Source organism: Chelonia mydas, chromosome 1, assembly GCF_015237465.2.
Source record: "Chelonia mydas isolate rCheMyd1 chromosome 1, rCheMyd1.pri.v2, whole genome shotgun sequence".
Lineage (NCBI taxonomy): Eukaryota > Metazoa > Chordata > Testudines > Cheloniidae > Chelonia > Chelonia mydas.
The window spans coordinates 222,270,958-222,286,428 of record NC_057849.1 but is presented as its reverse complement, the minus strand read 5'-3'; the positions used below and the strand labels follow the sequence as shown (position 1 = coordinate 222,286,428).

Sequence of the window (15,471 nt, the reverse complement as noted above, 5' to 3'; positions counted from 1 at the left end):
AACATTTACAGATTATTTAATTTGGAGTAACAAACAACTGTGTGTAAGAAAAGAGAGACAGGCTGAAATTCCAAAGAGAAGAGACCGTTTTGTTTTTCAAGTTCTAGATTTTACTATTAGGCTGCTGTTCTTAGTCCTCTCTGCTGCTGGTTCCACACACCAGCTGATGGGCACTAATATAAAACTCCCAGACAGCACATTGGTACTTCTATCTATGCAGTAATAAATTAATAAATGTAGGGTGGATAAAAATCAATGTTTTAAATAAAAAAAATCCAGTTTTTTTTTAAATCAGATTTTTTGATAAAATACTTTGACAAAGAAACCTATCTAAAGATAGTTTTAATTAAGATCACTATAGCTGAAAGATATCTCATCATGGAATAGGGATTATAAATTCTAATTTATAGTATGAGACAATATATTCATGTAATGTTTAAGAAAAGCTTTGTAAACAAGTTCCAACAGTTCATGGATTAGTGACCCAATCTTCGGGGGTTTCACAGGCTTCTGTATAGATTATTTAGGTTAATCTTTCTATCGTCCCTTGGCCCACACCGCTTCCTGCAGCCCCCATTGGCCTGGAGTGGCGAACTGCATCCAGTGGGAGCCGCAATCAGCCAAACCTGCGGATGCGGCAGGTAAACAAACCGATCCGGCCCGCTACAGGCTTTCCTTGAACAAGCGACGGACCGGCTTTGAGAACCACTGGTCTAGAAGATACCATCAGAGATGCTTAGGTTTGCAGTTCTCAAACCACGGATTTGTGTTTCCAGAGGTAACATGGTTGTTAACAGCAAAAATGTTTGTTTATTAATAAATAAACAAAAGGTGAGAAATAACAGACCTCAAATCTATTGTCCCTCTGCAAATTTGTGTACACAGAGTCAATCCCTTACCTCTCTCTAAACGTGCAAAGTTTCAGAAAGTTCAACAAATAGAAGATTGTTGGGGGCAGAATAGATCTGGACAAGGAGAAGAACTCTGGAGATAAATGTGAGAAACAAGGGACATATGCTTGTTTTGTTAAAATATTATAGGTTTGCTGTTGAAGAAAAAAAATCCAGAATACTTAACGGTGTTGTTTTAGTTAAATAAAACAATTTAAAATGTCTGTTTGGTGATGTTCTCCTCCTAATACAGCATGACAAGAAAATTCTTCAAATATTAATGATTAACCTGTTGAATTGGAGATAGTTCACCTCCCAATAACTTCATAAATATCTGCTTCAATTACCTTTGGTAAACGAAATAACCAAACATTCATTTTCTGATATAGCTTTAAAACTAATCTGAAAAGTTTTAAAAATAAATCACTGTTCAAAAATGCATAGTGTGTATCTTCTAAAAATGAAACCTACATCTATCTCCGACTAGTGAAGAATATGTATTAAGGTTACAACAATCAACAAGAATGCACTTTTATGAAGAAAACCATGATTAAATCGAGTCTTCTTGACTAGTGATTTAAATCAAATCCACTCTGAATAAATGCTACTGAAACAGAAAAGATAGTTTTCGTACTTTCTGTATTCCTATCCCTGTGCTGATGCCACTCATCCTTAGTGCTCAAGAGAAAGTTTTGACATATAATCAGCTTGCAAAAATGGCATCTCTCTTCATGGATTTTAAGCAGACAAAACTGCATTCCAAATTTGATTAAAAAGTGAAAGAATAAAATTACTGCTAATGTTTTTTCAGATTTTTAGACTGATCAATCTCTTCAAAATATTAAATAAACCACCAGGAAACATGTCCTTTATTTCACAACTTACACTAGTAACTAAGTTGTATCAATAAATCTCATCAGGGACAGTTTTATTGGAGAGTTAGAAGAGAGAATATTCCTTTATATTTAAAGCTTAATCTTTGAAAGGGTTCTTGTCTTGAACTTGTACTACAAGAACTGTAGTAAGATTTGGAAATGTTTTCTTGCCTTTCAATTACATGAAGATTTAAATTAAAAATTGAAAGATTGTGATCAGAGAATAAACTATTAATTAGGAATCTGACTTTTGGAAAGATTATGGAAAGCACTTTTGCTCATCTATAGTGGATTGTCCTGTTATTGCTTATTTTTGGTTAAATGGACCCCCCCAAAAGTGTATACTACTGCATTAGATTTATCTTTGGCTCCTTCAATTTTTTTCTTTTTACAGCTCTACTCTCAGATAAACCTTGTGAGAAAGTACAATAATCTACATACTCATCCAATGCTAGCCACCAACAATGTTATTGTGCATACTTGGAAATTATGTACTCCTCTTGCAAAGCCCAAGTGGCTTGCTAAAGTTTGGTTTCTATTAGTTATGGACAAAATCTCTCTTCCGTTACAAAACAAACTGCTAAACTTGATTGCCGCATGGACACTATCTTTGGCTAGGTCAACAGAAACCACACTAACCTTGACAAGCCAAAAAAGCTTCCTAATTCTGTTTTTATACAAATTTCATTCCTGATGTTCTGCATATGAATTTTAACTATTTTTATAAAGAAAAACACTAATGTGATGTAGTGCAACCAACTGCTGGCAAACCTATCCCAAACATATTTGCCTTATTTTTCCCCCTTCTCTTTTTTGGGTGGGCTTTATATTTCCATTTGCTTCCTTCAGTATTTTTATTGTTTTAGGGTTGTATGTAACTGATGTATTAAGTTTACTGTTTCAGTGTCAGAGTTTAAAAACTTTCAAAGCAATTGGTGGGCAGGGAGGAGAACTCCATCTCCTTTTTGCTGTTTACGGTTGCGTCCATTTATTTCTAAACCTGTTGATATATGCGTGTGGACTGTGGAGGAAGTACTTTTATTATTATATCTTGTCCATAAGCCTCTCAAAATTATATGGGGAAAACTTGAAAAACATTGTATTACAATTTATCTATGAAGTTTAGTAATTGAATATGACAGCACATTTTACTATATAGACTCCTGTACTTGAAAACCAAACTATGCCTTCAAATAAACTAAAAATGAGATTGCCTCTCTTTAAATTGTAATATGGCTATAAGGACAAATTCAGAACTAGCAACCAAAGCATCCAACATTCTACCTAACAATACCCCCAGACATCTGAAACTGAGAAAGGTGTTGGCAGAGACCCTTTTATAAAAGCACCCTCTGTCGGTCTTCTTAATATTGCAGATACAGGTGAACTTTCTTGCTCAGATAAAAACACACTTCTTTTATTGTAAGCTACTCTACATAATAGACCCTATTCAAATTTTTAAGAAAAAAAATCTTGGATTAAGTGGGCCACTAGGTTATTGCACCAGCCTTTCATTTCTGGAGACCATCAGGTTTTAGAAAGAACATCACAAGCAACCATGCATTTCGTGGTCGCATCCTAAATTTCAGTGGACATTCATCTACATCACAAAAACTACCATTGAATTTAGCATGCTTGATGGCCACCGTTTAGGGAGAGGCCCCCGAAGGGAATTAACAGAGAGTACTGCAAGTCATGACTAAGGTCCACTACCAGACCTTGAAATGGGAGTTGAAGAAGAAGAAGAGGAAGAAAGCTTGTACTATGCCTAGCCTGAGCCAGTTCTACTGTATCATTGTTTTTATTACAACAGAATTTCCCAACAGCACTGGGGTCAGATGTTTGCAATAAATGTATTTTCTAATTGAGTGCTGAAACCTCTCTCTCAACATTAACATTATGTTTTTTCTCACTTATTACGATGTTAACATTATATTGTAACAAATGCTGAGCAGAGACAAAAAAAAGTTATACAGATCACAGCAGCAATACAGTATATTACAGCTCCATAGGCAGGTGTTGGCTTTACAGACAGACTGCATCTGTTTTCACGTTAATCAGAACCAAACGAATTATCCTCTGCATTGCTACTAGAACAACAAGAATAGTTTCTTCTCACATTGTTTGCTTGCACATCTGATGTTTTTAAACAGAGACAGTTTGTTGTTCAGACAGCAAGCCACCGCGCACATACACAAAAATAATCAACAATACTGCTGATTATTATTTTCACATCTCACAGCAAGTGCAAGAAAAACAAGACCACCATCTGGTATGCAAACTGGCTTAGGACAGTACCATATTTAAAGGTCACAGCATAATTGAGAATATTCAGATCTCTTTAATAAGCATGGTGAATTTCAATAACTAATGACCAAGACATGCCAAAGATTTAAAAAAAAAACAAAACCCAAAGACTTACCCTCTTGCAGGATCTAAGGCTATTGCTCTGGGCTGATCCAATTCTTGCCAAAATAAAACTTTTCTCAAAGATCCGTCTAAATTGGAAACTTCAATCCGATTTGTTTCAGAATCTGTCCAGTATAGTTTCTCTCCCAGCCAATCGCATGCCAGCCCGTCAGGTGATAAAAGCCCAGAAATGACCACATTCTGTATACTCCCAGTTTTGTTAAATTCTGTTCGTTTAATGGCTTCTTCGCTTACATCACTCCAGTATATCAACCCGCGGACAAACACAAAGTCCACTGCGGCTGCATCTTCCAAACCACCCACTACAACTGTAGCATTCTCTTTCCCATTTTCAGCATCCACCAATCGCAGATCACGTCGGTTTGCATACAGCAGCAGCGGGGCAGCTTTAGGTGGGGGGGAAAAATGACACACATTAATGTAAGTCAGGCTATTACAATTTAAGGCAGTAGTAGTTTCACAGACATGGTATAAAAGGGCTAATTCAATGACTCCAGAAAAGGCAGCCTTTGGAAGTTAACTAGATAACCTGAAGTCACAGTTTCAAATCTCAGCAAGATCCTCTCAGCTCTTTCAAAGGAGATAAATTACTAACATACCGCTCACTATCCTACGGTGTGTGTAGTTCAGATAAGATGTTCAAAAAAAGAAAACAGGTCTCCATACATTCATTGAAGAACACATGGACACCTTTTCCTAGGAGAGCAGTGTTCAAACAGTATCTGAAGGGGAAACTGAGGCCAGTGTGCTGTGCACCATTTGCTTACCTGCTGCTGCCCTGCAATCTAAAGTCGGCTCCTTTTTAACAGTGTTGCACATACACACTCTGAAGCAGCTTGGAATGAAAGACATTATATAAAATGTTAATTAGTACTAAAGCGAGGGGAAAAAGCAGGGCTACAAAAACTGCATGAAGTCTTCCTTCAAACTGAGGCCCACCATGCCGTGTTTAGTTATCTGATCAAATGTCTTTTTTACACATGCCTAGTTTGCCTACCACATACTTGTTTCTGCACAGTCGGTATAACTTTCATATGTCACCCACAAATAAAACTACTGACAGGTAGTAACCATGAAAAGAGATATTTTGAAAGTAACACATCTATTTAATTATACTCAACCACCAGTAGTATCACATGGCATCATGAACATTCCAGCATCATTTGCACTGCAATGGAAGTTAGTAAGAACAGGTTTTTAAAACAGAGAAACACCACAAACGAAATCTCCTTTTAAACTGCTATCACAAAATGGAACTAGCCTTCTCTATGATTGCTAAGGTACTATTGTGATGAGGGCACATAAAACACCTAGCTAGACACGGAGGTTGGCCCTCTAAACATACTCATGTACATGCCATTATATCATTATATCAACTTAACAAAAAACTGCAGACTTACCTATAGCTGTCAGTTCTCTCTACAAGCTAAAGTAACCTGTTAGGTCACCAGAGAGAGGCCTGCATTAATGGAGTCAAAAACTGCACATGGTTTGACGACGGCCATTGTTTCTGTATAGGTCTGAAGATTCTTACAAAGATAGCACATTTGTTTCCAGAAATTAAACAGTTCTTATATAAAAGGCTTACACTGAGACTAGAAATCCAAGTGCCTGTTAAATCAATTTACACTTTAAAATGTCGCCTCAGAAGTTCAGCTTTCTCAAGACTATTCATTGCATTTCTACCATACCATGTCCTTCAGAAACTCATATGGGGAGCGGGGGCGGGAGGGGACAGAACAGAAAATAAATTTTTGTTCTGTGTCATTCTGTGTCAGGAACCATATACAAAAGTGTTCCAATTTTTTAAAAAAAAAAATAAAATTTAAACTTTGTTTTTAAAATTTTGTTTAGGTTCATTTTATAAACACTGCATAAAAATTCCCCTTACATCCAATCATTTAGATCTCCACATAACATTGAGTGTTTTTTTCTAACAAAGTTGATTTCAAACTTAATATCTTTATCTACCCACATTACTGATTTACAGCAAAACATTTAGTGCAGGCATAGTACTTCTATGGGAGTTGAAGAGGCATTTTTACAGAATCAGAGGGGAACCCCTTTTAAATAACAAATTTGTTACTTAATCTTTCTACCTTCCTTTCTCTCCCCCGCAAAAAAAGTCTAAAAAATTAATTTTAATGATTTAAAAGATGGTTTCCAAAACTTTAGGTCTCAAGTTGCTTAGACAGGTCACAAGAAGTCACATACAAAAAAAAAAAAAAGACATTTTCCAAAAAAGTTATTCAACACTCTGAAAATGATAAATGGGAATGAGCAAAATAATTGTGTGTTCCTGTAAGGTTACCACGTAAACTGGGAAGTTTAGCTAGTGGTACAGTGCAGTATATAAGTGCGTATAACAGACTGACAGAACCGTTTCTAATAAGATAGTATGCACCATGTTTGAATAAGGCAAATCCAGGCACAAACAAGTACAAGCTCCATTATTATGTACAACACAGAGGGAGAGTACCCAGGCACACAGCATGCACTGAATTGGAACACCAGACATGTCAAGGGTAATCACGAAGGCACTGCTGAGTCTAACACAACTGCATTGCATAGTTTTTCATTCTTTGTGGGAGCTCAGTTCTGGCGGAGGAATGATTCTGAAAGATGTCCTTTTTGCAAAGTGAATTCGAATTACACTTCAGAATGAAATTTGACTACAAGCATGACACACAGTTTTACATAGACTGATTGAAAACCACAACTTGTAGTGCATTCTGCAGGGCTGGCTGCTGAGAGTATTAAACCTTCCAAGTTGTTGTGACATTTAGGAACCAGGCATCCATCAGTGAACAATAAATCTGAGGAATTTTTTTTTCCCTGAGAAAACGTGAAGCTTTGAATAAGTCAACAAGACCTGATCACTCAAACTGGCAGCATCAACAGGAAATGCCCTTTAAGCATCTTATTGAGTACCCACTTGAATTAGACAGCATTGGAGAGGGAAAACTGGTTGCAAAAAAAATTCATCTTTCCCTGTGTAACTGACATGGGGTTTGTTTGGTTCTTTTAGGGACATAGGATCTGAGGAAGCGATCACACTGAAAAGCATGCCTTTGTTCAAATAACACTGTTCTGTGCTTTATTGAAGACATGGCAGATGATGTCCAAGTGGAACTGCTTTGAGAACGCAAAAATAGCAGTAACTACTTCGCAATTCAACTTGATGAGTCAGCCAGTGTATGTGTGCGCATGCGTGTATGCATGCTTTGATTATTTGCAAGTGACGTTTCTGATAGTTCTATTGAACACTTGCTTTAGCTAATGTGCAAAAACAATGTTTGTGATACTACAGCAAATAGAGATTTCTGCATGTAATGGGCACAGTGTTTTGCAATCTGCCTGTCTGGAGCCATTCGACGATTGGTAAGAATAGTGGTCCGATCACATCAATGCAAATCATTACACCTACCAGCTTATGGCTTCACTGTTTCGTACACAATCTTTTTGCTAGCAAGGAAATAGCTGAAAACCCACACCTACAGCTTCATGAAGCTGTAAAAGCAATGCATTTAATTAAAGGCGCGCCAATGAATTTGGGTTTCTGTACACTGCTCTGTGATGATATGGGTTTCCCTTACCATTAACTCCTCTTTCATACTGACACGAAGGGAAAATGGTTACAAGGTTTGAATCACGAACAAACCTGCAAGTTCTCCTCAATTTTTAGCTCTCTCCCTTTGCTGACACTTTCAATGACTTATCCAAGTGCAAAGAAGAAACCAAATGGTTTCCTCTTCTTTCAGATTTTGAAGGAGCTATAAATTCAGAAGTTAGCATGTCCAACCCAGCTGTTCAGCTATTCTACTAATGATGCCCAGAAGAGAAAGATGTCATTGACCTGACAGCATAGCTTGGACCACTTCAAGACAAACTGAGAGGAACAAGACTGCAACTGACTTTTGCTGAAAGAGAAAATACAGAGCTTTCGTAACATCATTGTTATCCTCACTTCTCTGCAACTCAGCATTCTCTTCAATAGTAATGAAAAAAAAGTATCTATCACCCGATAGTCCAAAGTTACTTCATTTCAGTATACTTCCCAGTTAAACTTAGTGCACAGCACCTTTTGTCAGCTCATCCACCACACTGAATGCTGCGAATTTAAAGGTTGGTCTTCCTTTACTACTGAAATTCATTTACACAGCTTCACAATTCTTAATTTTTGTACAGTTACATAGTTTCTGTGCAACACAGGAGGACCATCTTTGACCACTTGCTGAAGCACACACCAGAGATTGGCATGTAGATTAACAGAAGTCAAAACAAAATGTACATTTTAAATGTACAAGTTTAAAATTAGCTTTCGGTAAATCAAAACTGTAAATCACCAATCCAAAGATTACATTTCAATGCCTCAAAAGCATTAAATTTGCTGTGGCATTAACTTAGGGAACGGAATTTCTACTTCAAATGAACAGATAGAGGTTTTGGAGGTGGGAAAGGAGGAATCTACTTTAGCAATTATGATTACTAGCAACTTTATTTTTTTTAAGTTATTGATCAAGTAATGTAATGCAGGTCCAACTGTACTTCCAAGGCACCCATACAAATCAGTTTACACATCAAATGTGACAAAATATGTAAAAAGATTAACAGATAAGAAATAATCCTACAAAAACAATTTTATAAAACACATAATTCACATCTGTCTCTTTTCAGATTAAGCACTACAGTTCAAACCCAGTTTTGAGAAGTTTTAAATATTGCATCTATTTATAAGCTTTGCTCTTTTGCATGGTATATGGTATGATTATTAAACCTCAGTTAAGTTGCTGCCTTATAATAACATCACTGATTTTCCACATGGACATCATAAAGTGGATACAAGGCTTCCCAATTAAACCGTGTTCTATTCTGAATGGATTACTTTCTCCATTAATCCATTTTTGCACAAGAAGATTCTTGAATTTCCAAAATGAATTAAGAATAACTGAGTACAAATTATTTTATTCCTTGATCCATCTATCTATACAGTGAAAGAAAAGAAGCTGAAATTCAGAATAATCATAAGTTTTTGCTACTTTTTACATGCAGTCAGTTTCCAGAATTTGGCCAACAATGGCCAGGACTACAGCAAATAAATTACACTCCCTCTAAGTATTTTGAATCTTTGACAACTGAGGGCAACTAGGGAAAAAGTCTGTTGCTAGAAAGCAACCAAATTATAATAAATAAAGATAATATGAAGCAAATTCCCCCCCCCCTTTTTTTTTTTGGCAGCAGGCAATGAGGAGAAGAGGCTGAAGGGGAAAATTATGTTTCCTTTTATTAATTCACATTTCTATTTGAATAGTGAGAAAAATAGTTTGGCTAAGTGACAGAATTATTAGTAGTAGAATTATTCATGTAGTTAGTTAATTAAGACTGTAGATTTCCCTTCTCTCCTCTCTCAGAGATGAATAATTTTCAAATTTGACACACAGTGCTTACACATGGCCCTCAAACAGAATTAAAACGATATTGTCATTTCTGTTACATTGATTTAATTGTAATACAGAGTAATTCTATTTGGGTAATATAATCCCATAACAAACAAAAAAAATCTTTGCAGATGTTGCCATTTTCCATATCCACATATATAAAAGCATTCATTATTAGCACATCAGAAGCCAGTGAATATTCTATCTTTAAAATATAATAAATAATAATCTATGTTAAAACTTTGGGGACTTCTCCCAAAATTAATACAGAAAGTTTAACTAAAAGAATGTTAATAACTAAACTACAGTTTAAATGGGATAATCCCAAATGCATATTATTAATCCAGTGGGGAAAAAATGGTACAGTATTCACACACTCTCCCCTCAGATTTTTAGGTGTGACTCCATTTCAAAGATGCTTTGGGGTCCTGCCAACTGACTTGAAATGCACAGCCTTATATTTTAAACAGTAGCTAATTAATCACTGTAAAAAGAAAAACAAATTTTAGTAAGTAAAACACACAAGGACATAATGGAAAGGAGAAAACAATTATGACAAGCTAATTTCTAATGCAAATACCACCATTTTAGTCAAACTGAGCTCGGCCCACTTGGAGCAAATAGCTAATCTTCTCACACTGTGAATTCCTTTCCATAAATATTTATAAACTACAGGAGCATTTGGACAGTTAAATTAAGTCTTTATTAGTGTGTTAATTTGCCTGCCAAGTATAAATAGCTTTTTCCTATTTAATTTTTAGGGCAGTCATCACCCAGCATTTATATAATTGTAGATGCAATGTTTTCCCCTCCGAACACCTGGAAAATTGTACTTTTACAGTACTATGCTGCCTCTTCATTTATACTGGCAAACAATTATGCAACGCTGGTTAAACTGCTCAATATGTGGAATAGGTTGTGTAAATACTGGTAGTTATTTAAGAGGAGAATGAATGCTCTTTTCACCCAAATCAACTATTAGTAATAACCAGGCAAAGAACAGAGACAATCCCAAAAAGGCTTGTCTACAGTTGGCTCAAAAGAATAATAAATAACCATCACATGCCACCACTGGACAACGCCACACTTGTACAAACGCTTGTGTCCTACACACAACAGCCATCCAACGTGTGCTGCAAGCACAAAGGGCTTGTCTACACTGGCACTTTACAGCTCTGCAACTTTCTTGCTCATGGGGTGTGAAAAAACACCCCCCAAGCGCTGCAAGTTTCAGTGCCATAAAGTGCCAGTGTAGACAGCACCCCAGGACTGGTAGAACTCTCTCCCAGCGCTGGTAGCTATTCCCCTCGTGGAGGTGGCTTTTTTAGAGCGCTCTCCCAGCGCTATACCGTGACTACACAAGCCATGTTAAAGTGCTGCCGTGGCAGTGCTTTAACACTGCCAGAGAAGACGTGCCCTAAGTCAATGGCTGGGACAAGTGGCTTAGCTGGGCTTTAGATGAACAGGTGTCATCGGCCTGATGTGAACAGGAAGCCACCATCAGTGCAGCGGCATTCCTTCATTTCACAGTAAGCACCCTGCATCAGGCATCCATGGGGTAAACATCTGTGGTTACAGGAAATCCCTTACCAATGTTTTAACTTGCAGCAATAGCTGGATATTAAAGCATGTCCCTGATGTGCTACCTCACGTAAACTGCAGATAACTTGCTAAATTCTATGCTACCATCTGTTTCCAAGAGCTGTACTCATGGAATCCTTCAAGCTGGCCCAAGGTTGATGAGGGCCCCCTGCTAGAACTATCAGTCTGTTCAGGTGCAGCACCCCTCTGTACATAAAGGTAACAAGGCAGTTTGCCAAATTGGGAGTGGTCCTGTACAAGGCCAGGGCTAACAGCTGCATTTCTGGTGCCAATCCAAAATCCTCTCTCCCATGTATGAGAAACTGGACTCTCTTGGAGAGCAACCCACCAGCAAGCCAACTCACATAATTAACATTTGCCAGGAAGTTAATGAGGATGAATATGCCGGGGACAAAGAGGACAGTGTTGAAGTCTAAAGACTGGCTGCCAGAGAAAACGGATGGTGACAGATCAGGAGATGAGTGTCTGACTGTGTCTCTCTCTCATATGCGCACACAGTGTACTATACACTACTTGACTTCAAATGAAGAAGTAAATATAGCGATGAGTGCACTGCGGTGGATTGCTTCAAGCGGGCACATATGGGATGCAATATTACCAGAAGGTTGGAAATACTTGTCAGAAAGGGTGGAAATTCTCTGATTCCCAGAAGCATGTGAGTAAGAACTCGAGCAGAGGAACGTTCCTGAGCTGCTATCCTCTAGCTGAAAAATTTGCACAACTGCAACAAAACCCCCAGCCCAACCTGCTGTCCCTGCAGTCAGATTGTCACTTCCAGCTAAATCTCAACAAGAGAAGAACAAAGATCCTTTACTGGAAGGTAACGGAGGAGGGAAACCTGAAAATTATTAATGTCACTCTGAACAATATTTCTGTAAGCTATTATGATTACATTAAGTTCTTCAGTTGAATAGTTTTACAGTACACAGGTGGATACAAGTACTGCATCACCTTCATGAACCACTGACAAAGTAAACTACAACAAGAACAGGAGTACTTGTGGCACCTTAGAGGCTAATAAATGTATTAAAGCATTAATATTAAATAATATTTATTTATTAATGTTCTAATAAATTTGTTAGTCTCTAAGGTGCCACAAGTACTCCTGTTCTTTTTGCGGCTACAGACTAACATGGCTGCTACTCTGAAACCTGTAAATTACAACTTTATCCAAAAAAAAAAAATACCAGCAAACTGCATCATATTTGAACACACTTTGCCATAATGCTACTTTATATTTTGCTCCCAGCCACAGATGCTATAATCACCTTCCTAATACTTTATTTAAAAAAAACTTTCAGTGATGATTTAATGAGGATGAGGGATACAACTGTGGAAATTACTGTATTAATGATGGCATTTACCAAACCTTAGATCATGCTGGTTTCAGAAAGCTCTCAGCTGAAATATGGCAATGACAAAGGCAAACCAAATGAAAAATATGGCATGCACAATGCCAGACTGATCTCTAAGGAATGATACAAAGCCAATTAAAAATGGGCTATCTTTTATACATACGGGGATTAAGGGACAGGGGGGCATGTACTGTGATAAATTGGAGGAGGATCCTCTAAGGTCTAATCTCCAACACTGGGGCTCCAGGTCTCAAGAAACCTTTTATCTGAAGACTCGATGAAGCTCCCATTGGAACTCCTCAATGCTGCTATAAGACCCCACCTAGTTGTTTCAGAACAGAACAGGATACAGTATACCTCTTCCCCCTCTCTGCTCCCAGCATGCTGTTTAACAGCACCTTTAGTCTCTATTAGCCCAAGGAGCCTGGAACCTGCTAGCCTTTCTAAATTAAAAACAAGAGAGTCTTTACACAATGGTACCAGTGGACAATTTTTTTTTTTTTTTTTTTAAACAAGTTTTTTGAGCACATTAGGAGTTTGTCAAAATATCAATTACCCAACAGGCATTTCCATTCCTTCAAGGACTGATTCTAAATACAGGACAGCGGCAGGTCTGTCCAACACAATGTCATGATAAATTTGCACAAATATAATTTATAAGCTTCCTAGTCAATCAATTCTTGATGCACTCCTTAACTCTCTTACTGATCAGTGATAATTAGGAAGTTGTCCCCCAGAAGAGAAGAAGAGGTAAGCCATCAGTTCCTGCAGAATCTAACCTGTTCTTTTGTAAAAGAGAAGTTAAGTTTCTAGCACCTATGACTGAGGTAACTTTGCAAATGTAAACCAGTGTGGTGTCATTTTCCTTCGTTAACAGAGAGGCCTATTGCCCACCACTTTGCTCCCAAGCAGCAGCGGAGCCTCTAAAAGATTCTGACCAGTTTCACTGCTACTATTAAAAATACTATGGGCAACTGTGAAGCTGACATGAATCAGCTCAACCTCACTCCTCTATGCCCTGGGGAAAACTCCAAGCAGCAGCAACAGCAGGCACTGTTGATGTTCAGAAAAGAAGAAGCTCCAATCCCAAAAATAAAACCCAAAGCTGGAGGAGGCATACATTAGCAGTGACTGCACTAGCAGTCAGGAGGTTCTGGGACAGTGGTCTACTCTCCCCCACACCCTTCCAGCACCAGAACAGGTCAAAGGCCAACATGAAAGATGGGAGTCTTTTAGCAGGATCCAGGGACATCTCCCCCTTATGAACACCAGCATTCTCCCCGCCAGCCGGTAGTGGGACCAAGGTTTCACCACTGGAGAGGCCCCACATATTATGTATCAACCTCTGGCTAGTAGGTGCCTAGTATACTTTTCCCATGATCATGAGGGTATAATTTGCTAATTAACTGGATCTTGCATTTAAATGTTACTGGTGTTAATCCAGCCAAGACTGATAAACAAATGATCAAAAATTCCTACTGTCACCTGGCTAATCTTTGTGATACATCAGTGGTTTCTTTGCAGTTTATCATGGTCAAATATCCAAATCAAAGATTAGCATCAAAATGTGGCACCTTTAAGTAATACTCTTAGAAGACAGAATGCTGCAAAATAAGAATGAACTTCAGTTCCATTCCTGTGTATAAAGGAGGGGCTTCAGTCTCCAGCACTGTCAGCTTGGCACATTTCACAGCACCCAATTCGCAAACCAAGAAGTAAACATATGCACAAAAAACTTCACCCTTACTCGTGTAAAAACGTAGTCTTACTTCGGACAATATTCTACGTGGGCACAGCTTGCCTTTGCCTCATTAAAGGGCTGCTGACACCTCCTGGAAATTGAACACATTCTGTTCAGAACCAATTCTGCTTGCATATCATGTACCTTCTTTATTACGAAAGACATATGCATAAAAATACTATCTTTGTTTCCTCCAAGTTCAGCTGCTCCTGCTGCTTATCCCAACCTGAAGTAACAATTAACTGCGGTGGAAATTACTGTAATGTCACAGATAGAAGATTATGATTTCAGGTGGGGGAAACAAACAGCAGGAGCAGATGAACTCTAAAGAAACAAAGATGCTGTTTTGATGCAAATATACTCGGCAAAAGATAGAGAGAAGAGAGAAAAAATAACAATCCAGAATGGTTTATAAACTGAATGTCTTTCAAAGTTTCCTACAAAGCATCAGCGGGTCTGTGAAGACTTGCAAAGAATATATAACTAAGAGCTGATTGATTTGGAAAAATGACAGTCATGGCGCCAATATCCCACTGACTTGTATACTCTTGCTCAAAATGCAACTTAAGGAAAAAAACAGAAGAATATCTGGTTTAAGGCAACAATTAGTGCTAGATGAATTTTTATTAAGGAAATGTATGGTTATTAAATAATAAAGTGTACTGCTCAAAATACATTATTTTTTCTCTTGCCTGAGATCCAGTTACTTAAAATTGAACTTTACAGCCACAAGTGGAGTATGAAATGTTATGTAGCCCATTTAAATAAGTAGTATACTTACATTTCTCCAACAGGATGCAATATGGCAAACAGATGCATAGAAAGGGGGAGGGGGGGGGGAAAAGAGATCTTTCCTCTTCCAGAGCAGTGAGCAACTGACTATCAAGCTCTTCCTCCAACCCAAATCCCCTTCCCCCAAGCTCCCATCAAAACAAATTAATGGTTGCAAGCCAATTTTTAAATCAGAATGTGATTACTTTTTTCTGATATATCAAAGAATCCCTTCCCTCATTAACTTTGGAAAAGGACAGTGATGTGATGGATATAAACACAGGTCTCTTCCTCCCCAAAAAAAGATTTTAAACAAGTAGAAACGGTTACTGTAATCAAATTTACAGCATACAAAACCTTCAGTTATCT

At 37.8% G+C, this 15,471-nt stretch overlaps 1 protein-coding gene across 3 annotated transcripts in view; it reads right to left on the bottom strand.

Annotated features, from left to right (window-relative positions):
- The window catches only part of LRP6 (LDL receptor related protein 6), a 196,133-nt gene that overhangs the window by 179,154 nt on the left and 1,508 nt on the right, over positions 1-15,471 (bottom strand). Inside the window, exons 1-2 of one of the 3 annotated variants that reach the window (XM_043533900.1) lie at positions 4,963-5,326; positions 4,188-4,581 (exon numbers count right to left, since the gene is read on the bottom strand). The exons of 1 other annotated variant lie outside the window; for it this stretch is intronic. In XM_043533900.1, coding sequence (XP_043389835.1) covers positions 4,188-4,581; positions 4,963-5,047 — 479 coding nt within the window. In that variant the 5' untranslated portion in view covers positions 5,048-5,326. Of the gene's footprint in view, positions 1-4,187; positions 4,582-4,962; positions 5,327-15,471 lie in introns of those variants that run through there. One more of the 3 variants, XM_037914179.2, reaches the window with a different exon arrangement.